This window comes from Nicotiana tomentosiformis, chromosome 1 (genome assembly GCF_000390325.3).
Source record: "Nicotiana tomentosiformis chromosome 1, ASM39032v3, whole genome shotgun sequence".
In the NCBI taxonomy this organism is placed as follows: Eukaryota; Viridiplantae; Streptophyta; class Magnoliopsida; order Solanales; family Solanaceae; genus Nicotiana; species Nicotiana tomentosiformis.
The window spans coordinates 31,559,948-31,570,565 of record NC_090812.1 but is presented as its reverse complement, the minus strand read 5'-3'; the positions used below and the strand labels follow the sequence as shown (position 1 = coordinate 31,570,565).

Below are 10,618 nucleotides of genomic sequence, written 5' to 3'. Positions count from 1 at the left end.
CAATTGGAATCATAAAACTGATATGATATTGGCTTTACTAAAGGATAAGTGTACATATATACACGTCTACAGCAGCAGAAAACGTTAGCTAGCACATTGAAGAAAGTTACAATTTCCTTTGGAGATCCGTTTAACTCATGCAACTCTATTAATATGCAGTCAATTAATAGACAAAATACATTTCATTTTTGCCTAATAAAAAGAATTGACAATGTAGCAGAATAAATTGTACGAATAACGAAGCCATGTTATGGTATGGCACCGCGTTTCTGCAAACATACTACTATAAACTTTAGTTTGGAAAATCAGGGAATGAGCAAAGAAATTCCAATTCAGAAAATCAACGCATATCAAATATAATAATCCTTGCAAAATCAAATCATATAATGCAATGAAAAAATGATAATGTCGTTAATCAAATCTCAAGAACCAATTTGATTTATATCCAAATCCAATAAACAAAAGTTAGTCAAAATACAGAGACCTCATTTAAAAATCCATATCATCCATGGCATCATCATATCCTTGATCATAGGCATCCATCTCTCCAACATCAGAAGCCATTTCACCTACCAACATACCACCAAGCAACCCTCCAGCCAAACCCAACCCTACTCCTGTTCCCATCCCTCCAAAATTGCTCTTTTTCTGTGGCTTTTGTACTTGTTGCACCTGTGGATATCCTCCTCCGTAACTTTGTTGCTGTTGTTGAGGAGGATATCCATATCCAGAGGGTGGATATCCAGATGGTGAGTATCCACCATTCTGACTAGCAGGAGGATATCTTGTTGGTTGCTGACCGTTGTAACCAGCGGGAGGATATCCTGCTGGTTGTTGATATGCCATGTTGGACGTTCCATATCCCATGCCAGGTGGCACATTATTAGACCCTGTCTGTGAATATGGATAAGCCGTGACAGGCACATCACCATGCTTGTTTTCATTATACATACCATTAGGTTGATTGACATTTTTGAACATTAGCTCTGAAGGTTGTCCATATTTCTTTCCAAATTTATATGCAAACTTGAGGGTTCCTCTAGGTCTACCAGAAATTGGTGTAAAAACTTGATACTCCACAAGTCTCTCAGCACTGCCATCAGGACCAGAGGCAGATTGGCCGAAGATTTCATTTATAGGAATGGAGACAATGCCAATATCCTTATCGCCGAAAAGGCGATCGGATCTGAGGCGGAAATAGAGGGAAAGGCCAGGTTTTGTGAGGGAAGGCTCGTCTAATGTGAATTTCATGGGGTGATTCCATTTAGGACTTGTGCCACCTCTTTTGTCAATGAACGTTCTCTTCGTGTTCTTGGCATAACCTACGATTGAAACTTCAACGTAAACATCCATTGTGGAGAAGTAATTGACATTTTTTATGCTTTCGGCGGAGATCAGAGTGACATCAAACGGACGCCACTCCATTGTTGAATTCTTTGATATTACGTCTAATATGTCAGTAGATTCAGGAATGGGAGGGAATTGATTAAAAAAATCTTTTTCCCCTTTTTTTTCTTGTGGTTTAGATGGATTTTTATGGGTGCTATGAGAGAAGTTTTAAGGGGGAAAATTAAATGTGAGAAGTGTATTAAATGTTGAATAGGAGACGCATAAGTAACCGCTTAAAGTGGAATAGAGAGGTTATTCCGCTTAAACTAAAATATGAGCTGGATTAATGGCAAATGGCTTCTATCTTTTCCTCCCCTCTTTTCAGCTGATGTTAGACATTTTCTCTATTTTGTTAGTGTATCCATTTTCTTAATTTGTATCGTATATTTTTTTCATTTTGAGAGTTTCTAGAAATATTTGTTTTTACCCGTAAAACGATACAGTTGAATTTATACGTGATTTTTAGACAAGTGAATTAATTTGATCCTGAAATAATAAAAGAATTGAAAAAATATGCAATACTTAGCCTTGAGACGAAGATGAAATAGCAGAAACAGTAAATCTGGGAGCAAGGTTTCTGGGCACAACAGTAATGAAATCGAAAAGTAAGAAGACAAAATTGTGCAGAGCTTTGAATAGATTATAGCGTAAGTTTGCCAGAAATTCATGTCCCTTTACAATGATAACAAAGCTCACTATTTATAGTTGCACTTAGGGAACAGGGTCCTAGGATCATGCCCTTCTTTAATGTTAATTATGAGGGCCATTGAAGAATGTGTAATGTTGAGCATACATGACAAATTCTTTATAACGATCAATGTATTAAATGCTGCAGAATATTCTCCATTAAGTGCTACCGGATGACAGGCATTTATTGCATCTTATGAGCATCATTCTTCCCGGTAGCAAATGGAACAGTTGTCTTCAGTTTTAGCTATCCTCTGTCTTCGGCTCTACGTGTCATTCTCTTATGCAATTACTTAGCATAATATATTTTTACCCTATACAGATAGTCCCCTACTTTCCGATGACATAACTTTGTGTCACTGGAAAATTGGTAGAAATATTCTTTTTGGCGGGAATTTCTCTAACCCCCTCTGAAAAACTTCTGACGGTTGATTAGACGCACGTCTCTCCGCATTTGATGCCCCGAACACGCGTCATCCCACGATTCAGCATAACTTTTGCCAGTTATCGAGGTAATTATGGCCACAAATTTAGCCGCCTAAACCTTTAGTTATACGCATCAACCTCCTTCATTCATACCCCATAATTCTCCAAACTCTCTCAAACTCTCTTCATTCAATTTGTACTCCGTTCTTCAACCTTTCTTTAACTCTCTTCAAACGAGAATTTTTTTCCCTTTTTCCATAACATACAATGGTTTCTTCAAAAAAAATACCGATTCCTCAAAGAACAAAAGCAAAGCCGATGACACCGCTCCGCATACAATGAGCACCATCATCCCTAGAAGTCTTGTCACAACTAAAGACTTCGAAGAGAAATTTCCTTCTGTTAGCCCTCATACATGGGCCGTTAGCAGATATCCTTCTTCCATCCGTCCTTCCAGCATTCCTGATGTGAAAAAAGATTGTCATTACCAAGATTTAGACATTATCGCTCATAATTTGGTGGAGCAGGTAACCTTACCCAAGAAGGGTTTTACGTAATTCTATATGTATCCTTTCACTTTGGGAACATTTTCTCTGAGTGGAAAGCTTGACTCCATTATTGCGGAGTTTTGACTCCACTACCAAGTATGTTTGGCGCAGGTGAGTCCCTGTGGAGGACGATTGCTTGCCTTCGACGCATGTGCCATGAAACAGGGGAGTAACTCTCCCTGACTCATGTGATGAACCTTTATTCCCCCAAGATCTTTTGTGAGGGGATGATTAACTTCAGCAAACGAGGCCACCATGCACTGCTATCCAACATGGATTATGATATCGATCGTGGGTGGATGGAACGGTTTGTTTTAGTTGCCACCGGTGAAATCATCCCGGCCTCGGCCCATTCCTTCCCGGAATTGTGGAACCGCACTCGTAATTATACAGTTTGCTTCTACTCTTGTTAAAGATCATTTTCTCGTCATTATTAATTTTTCTTCCTTTACCTGCCTCAGCGACTCGATGGGTTCCCTCTAGGGTTGAGGGCTTGGGCTAATGGGTTCAGAAAATTTTGGATGTTACTACGTCCGAAACCCGCTCGTGGAAAGAATTATTCCTAAAATATGGGTGGAAGGCCAAAAATCATGGTAAGTTTAACTCATCATGTCCTTACCTTTTCTTATGAGAAAGTTATCTGATTCTTCTCTCCTGTTGAATATAGGTCTACCCCATGGATCAGTTGTCGTCCATGAGAAGGACGTTTTGGTTGATCCTGCTGATGCGGTGAGGCTACTGCAGAAAGCTTTTTCACAGACAGGCGTCTCCGGGCCTGCTTCTGGTGCAAGTGCTTCTTCTCGGAGTCCCCGGCCGGAAAACAAGCAACCAAAAAGAAGGAGTTCCTCCTCAGCCGGGGGAAAAAATAAGAGGGCGAAGAATGCTGCCCCCGAGTCATCTCTGGAAGTCGTGGTGACGATCTCTCTGCCCGGGTCGGCCATAGATACCGTGATGATTGACGATGATGGAGAAGCTAGCGAGGATGGAGCTTCTCTACATAGAAGACGACGACCTTCCTCAACTCAACAGACCGCTCAATCTGTTGAGTTAGTAACACCAACCGAGGACGATGTCTCGGCGCTCTAGGGGGAGTATAAAATGGTGGAAAATGCCAACTCCCGCTTTCGAATCCCAGTCGTTGCGCCCGGTATTTTGGGGCTGAGTACCGGGTCCCTTCCTTTTTCGGTTGACGAGCAACCAACAACCAGCACTGTGTTTGTCGCAGCTATTTCTCACCCTTTAACACCATCAGCTTCATCTCCATCTTCACCAACTCTTCAGCAACTGCTACATCATCTCCACCGGCCGCATCTGTCCGAGAAGAAGATGTTCCTCTTCCATAGTCCCCATTTCATGGGAATTTGGGGCAAAATTATGATGCCCCCTCAGAAGATCCGCAATGGAGAAGGATCGTTACTCTCTCGGTCTCCACCAGATGCAATTTATTATCCCGGTCGGTGGAACTTGCTAACTATCTGAAGCCTTTGGCTTCAGAAAAGATTTGGAAAAGATACAAGCTCTCTCGGGAGAGTGCTTGTTGAACAATGCTATGCACAACGTCACAGTGGTACATTCTTCACTTCTTTTGTCATTTCTCATGTCCTTGACTGAATGAATATCCTGAGTTTGCATTTCTTATTTGCAGGACAATTTCCTTATTTTCGAGGGCCTCTAGAGGTTGATTCGGGAAAAAGAAGAACTTACCTCCGAACGGGATCAACTTTTGGCTGAGCGGGATCAAACTGTTGCTCGCCTCTCAGAATTGGAAGCCAAAGTTGCTGAGGCCGTTGTGTTGGAGACTCGTTTATAGCAAAATGAGCAAGAAGTGGAAACCCTTAGCCAAGAGATTTGCCCGCTGAGGGTTCAGTTTGATGAGGCCAAGGCCAAATGGGATGAAGTCCATAGTGCCATTCTTGTTGCATCCGATCGCGAGGCTGTCTCTGCTGAGAGATTGACCAACCTAGAGGCATCCTTGAACTCCAAAACTGAAGAGCTTGCTGGAGACTCAATGAGGCTATGCAAGAAGTTGTCAAAATGGAGATTATCAAGTGGTTGGATGTCGGGGTTGTCTACCCCATTTATGATAGTTCGTGGACTTCTTCGGTTCAATGTGTCCCAAAGAAACGGCATGACGGTGGTCACCAATGACAAGAATGAGTTGATTCCTACAAGAACGGTGACCGGTTGGAGAGTGTGTATGGACTATCACAAGCTCAACAAAGTCACAGCGGTACATTCTTCACTTCTTTTGTCATTTCTCATGTCCTTGACTGAATGAATATCCTGAGTTTGCATTTCTTGTTTGCAGGCCAATTTCCTTATTTTCGAGGGCCTCTAGAGGTTGATTCGGGAAAAAGAAGAACTTACCTCCGAACGGGATCAACTTTTGGCTAAGCGGGATCAAACTGTTGCTCGCCTCTCAGAATTAGAAGCCAAAGTTGCTGAGGCCATTGTGTTGGAGACTCGTTTGCAGCAAAGCGAGCAAGAAGTGAAAACCCTTAGCCAAGAGATTGGCCCGCTGAGGGTTCAGTTTGATGAGGCCAAGGCCAAATGGGATGAAGTCCATAGTGCCGTTCTTGTTGCATCCGATCGCGAGGCTGTCTCTGTTGAGAGATTGACCAACCTAGAGGCATCCTTGAACTCCAAAACTGAAGAGCTTGCTGGAGACTCAATGAGGCTATGCAAGAAGTTGTCAAAATGGAGATTATCAAGTGGTTGGATGTCGGGGTTGTCTACCCCATTTTATGATAGTTCGTGGACTTCTTCGGTTCAATGTGTCCCAAAGAAACGGCATGATGGTGGTCACCAATGACAAGAATGAGTTGATTTCTACAAGAACGATGACCGGTTGGAGAGTGTGTATGGACTATCACAAGCTCAACAAAGTCACAAGGAAGGTTCATTTTCCACTTCCTTTCCTATACCAAATGCTTGATAGGTTGGCCGACTGTGCTTTCTATTGCTTTGTTGATGGGTATTCGGGATACAACCAAATCCTTATTGCTCCGGAGGATCAAGAGAAAATAACCTTTACATGTCCTTATGGTACTTTCGCCTTCAAACAGATTCCATTTGGTTTGTGCAATACACCAGCGACTTTTCAAAGGTGTATGATGGTTATCTTCACAGACATGGTAGAGGACTACCTTGAAGTTTTCATGGATGACTTCTCGGTAGTTGGAGATTCTTTTGATGATTGTCTTGCAAATTTAGATAAAGTGTTGGCAAGATGTGAAGAAACAAATTTGGTGCTAAATTGGGAGAAGTGTCATTTCATGATCGAGGAAGGCATTGTCCTTGACCACAAAATCTCAAAGAATGGAATTGAAGTTGACAAGGTAAAGATTGAGGTGATTTCTAAACTTTCACCTCCAACTTTGGTGAAAGGTGTGATCTTAGGCCACGCGGGATTTTACCGGCGCTTCATCAAAGATTTCTCTAACATGGTGAACCCGTTGTGCAAGCTTCTTGAGAAAGATGCTAAGTTTAACTTCAATGATGATTGCATGAGAGCCTTTGAATTGTTAAAGTTCAAGATGACAACTACTCCCATCATCACCGCTCCAAATTGGAGTGTCCCTTTTGAACTCATATGTGATGCTAGTGACGTAGCGGTTGGGGTTGTTTTGGAGGCAATGCATCAACAAGATTTTTCATCCGGTCTACTATGCTAGTAAGACCATGAATGGTGCCCAAGTCAACTATACCGTTACGGAGAAAGAGCTTCTTGCCATTGTATTTGCAATTGAGAAGTTCTGCCCGTACTTAATGGGTGCGAAAGTCATTGTCCACATGGATCATGCAACACTTAGTTATCTTATGAGCAAGAAAGATTCTAAAGCTCGGTTGATGAGATGGGTGCTTTTGTTACAAGAGTTTGATATTGACATCCAAGATAGAAAATGAAGTGAAAACCAAATGGCGGACCTCTTGTCTCGTTTGGAGGAGGATGGGAGGCCGTATGATGGCCTTGAAATCAATGACTCCTTCCCCGATGAGCAACTCTTGGCCATTTCAATGAAGGAGGTGCCATGATTCGCGGATCTAGCAAATTTCCTTATGTGTGCTATCATCCCGGATGAGTTCTCTTCAAACCAAAGGAAGAAGCTCAATCGGGATTGTCAAGATTATTATTGGGACGAACCATACCTTTTTCGGATTTTTACGGATGGGGTGATTAGAATATGTGTACCGGAAGAAGAGCAATATGAAATTCTCGGGGCTTGTCATTCTTCGCCATATGGTGTTCACCATGGTGGAGCAAAAATGGCAGCCAAAGTGCTAAGTTGCGGTTTCTATTGGCCCACTCTTTACAATAATGCAAGTGATAAGATGTGATGAATGTCAAAGGGACGGTGGAATCTCAAAGAAAAATGAAATGCCCCTCACCACCATTTTGGAGATTGATATTTTCGATGTGTGGGGTATTGACTTCATGGGTCCGTTTGTGAGTTTTTGTGGAAACACCTACATCTTGGTCGCGGTTGATAATGTGTCTAAATGGTTTAAGGCCATTCCTCTACCCAACAATGAGGCGAGAAGTGTTGTGGCATTCTTGAAAAAGAATATTTTCACAAGGTTTGGTACTCCGCGGGCTATTATAAGCGATGTGGGGTCATATTTTTGCAACAAGGCTTTTGACACTTTACTTAGCAAGTATGGTGTTACTCATAAAGTCACGACTCCCTATCATCCACAAGCTAGTAGTCAAGTGGAAGTCTCCAACCGGGAGATAAAGAGTATTTTGTCCAAAATAGTGAATGCTAACCGGACGGATTGGTCCAAGAAGCTTGATGATGCATTATGGGCCTATCGGATGACTTACAAAACACCTATCGGAATGTCGCCATACCGGTTGGTGTTCGGCAAAGCTTGTCATCTTCCGGTGGAACTTGAGCACAAAGCCATGTGGGCTCTAAAGAAGTTGAATCTTGATTGGGATGTAGCCGCTAACTTGAGGGTTGCACATTTGAATAAATTGGATGAGTTCCGATACTATGCTTATGCAAGTTCGTCCTTGTACAAAGAAAAGATGAAATATCTTCATGACAAATACATTTGGAACAAAAAGTTCAAGGTGGGCGATCTTGTGTTGCTGTTTAACTCAAGGTTGAGGTTGTTTCCTGGAAAGCTAAAGTCTAAATGGAATGGTCCCTTTGAAATTGTGGGTGTGACGCTTTTTTGTGCATTGGACTTGAAAAACAAAATCAATGAGGTATTCCGAGCTAATGGTCACCGGGTGAAGAACTATTTGGGAAAAGTTGGAGATGCGGTCATTCATTTCAACTGATGGTATTCTGCGTCGTGCCGCTGCGTTAAATCAGGCGCTCATTGGGAGGCAACCCATGTTTCTTTTTCTTCTTTTGTAGTTAGGTATGGTTTTGGTGCTAACTTGATTTGAAGTGTGTTACAGGGATGAGTGTGCCTTACAGGAATGGTGGACAGAAATCTGGCTAAGTGTGCAAAATTTTGTGGACCGCATGTGAATTATGCGAACCGCACATTTACAATTGTTGCAGCAAAAGTGCTCTGCAGTCGCACAATTATCATGCGGACCACAGAAGTGGAAGGTGAAAAATGCCAACTCTCTGAATTTGGTCTGTCAGAAAAATGATTAATATGCGGTCGCAACAGGAAATGTGCAGCCGCAACAGGGGATCTACGGTCGCATACAAAATTCTGCGGACCGCAGACAAAATGATGATTTAAGCTCACTAGGTAACAGAGTGCAGTCCGCAGTTGAAATTCTGCGGCCACACTCGCTCTTCTTTCCCTTAGAAAATCAAGAGTATAAATAGAGGGCTAGGGCTATGTTACTCTTTTTCCTCTCTGAGAAAAATCACAGTAATCTTTGGAAATTTCTTGCTGAGTATACATGTGCATTCATACAACACCTTTGATTGATCTCTCATCACACTCATTCATTTGGTATTTTTCAAAATCTTGTTAATGCTTTTCTTTTAATTTGTAGATTTTTAGTCAATTTTAAGCCATTTGTCAATAGAATCCAATTGTACATACATATGGGGGTAAATCTGTAGTGGGTTAACTAGTACATGTTCTAGGGGGACTGGGTAAATGTATTCTCATGCTTTGATGATGTTACAATGTCAAAACTTGCACAAAAATTGCAAACCCTCATTGGAAATTAACTGATTGTTAGTATATTTTAAATTTTGCGGCCGCACCTGAAATTGTGCGGTCTGCAGAAGTTGACTATAGGTCAGTTTAGTAAGAATGAGTCTGCGGCCGCAACAAAGATTGTGCGGACCGCAGAATTTCCATTGCGGCCGCATAACAACTCTTTCACTATCTTCAGAGAGTCTACATTTTGTGACTCAGATGTGCGGTCGTAGGTCAAATTGTGCGGATCGCACAAATCATGTTGCGGCCGCACATCCACCAATTCTCTGTTGCGGGCGCCAAACTATTTACCCGTAAAATAGTACAATTTAATTTGTACATAGTTTTTAGACAAGTAAATTAATTTGATCCTGAAATAATAAAAGAATTGAAGAAATATGCAATACTTAGCCTTGAGACGAAGATGAAATAGCAGAAACAGTAAATTCGGGAGCAAGGCTTCCGGGCACAACAGTAATGAAATCAAAAAGTAAGAAGACAAAATTGTGCAGAGCTTTGAATAGATTATAGCGTAAGTTTGCTAGAAAATTTGTATCCCTTTATAATGATAACAAAGCGCACTATTTATAGTTGCACCTAAAGAACAAGGTCTTATGATCATGTCATTCTTTAATGTCAATTATGAGGGCCATTGAAGAATGTGTAACGGTGAGCATAAATGACAAATTCTTTATAACGGGTAATATATTAAATGTTGTAGAATATTCTCCATTAAGTGCTACCGGGTGGCAGACATTTATTGTATCTTTATGAGCATCATTCTTCCCGGTAGCAAATGGAACAGTTGTCTTCGGTTTTAGCTATCCTCTGTCTTCGACTCCACGTGTTATTTTTTTATGCAATTACTTAGCGTAGCATATTTTTACCTTATACAATTTGATACGTCGGTTACTAATAGTATCTATACGATTTATATAATTCTCAGGAACTTTAATTTATTGAACTATTAAATTTTAAAATTCGATGTGAGTCATTCATTGATTATTTTAAAATTTTCTTTCACTATTATTCAAATTAACATATTAAAATTCTTGATTCAGACAAAAAAATGTATAGTATAAAATAATGCGTAAAGATCACTTATTCCCGACAGGAGGATCTGACTCAAGCTATTTATCTATTGGCAGCAAGATTCATTCGATTGCTTCTTAATATGTACTATGATTTTTAGAACACACGTCTATTTTCGTAGTTAAGCTTTTTCCTTCTTACAACCAGTTTTCTTTTTATTTCCGAGGTCGAAGAGTGGGTAGGTCTTAGGTAGAGGAAGGAAAGATTCTAATGAGAATCAAATTTTACACTTCTAGATTGTACTAATCATGGTTCATAAATGAACCTTTTCTTAACTTTGCATCATAAGAGGGAATTCTGCAAATCTCTCCATATAGTTCCACTGTTAATTTGTGAATCTACAAAAACACTTG

General features: G+C 40.9%; 1 protein-coding gene across 1 annotated transcript; it reads right to left on the bottom strand.

The window, feature by feature from the left end:
• Positions 1-408: 408 nt before the first annotated feature.
• On the bottom strand, positions 409-1,534 carry LOC104119324 (protein SRC2-like). The gene has a single exon (XM_009630803.4). It carries the CDS (start codon positions 1,423-1,425, stop codon positions 490-492), a length of 936 nt encoding a protein of 311 aa, XP_009629098.1. The 5' UTR covers positions 1,426-1,534; the 3' UTR covers positions 409-489.
• Between the last annotated feature and the right edge of the window lie 9,084 nt (positions 1,535-10,618).

Excerpts from the sequence above, each read along its gene's own strand:
- LOC104119324 (XM_009630803.4), bottom strand. The coding sequence starts at position 1,425 with ATGGAGTGGCGTCCGTTTGATGTCACTCTGATCTCCGCCGAAAGCATA.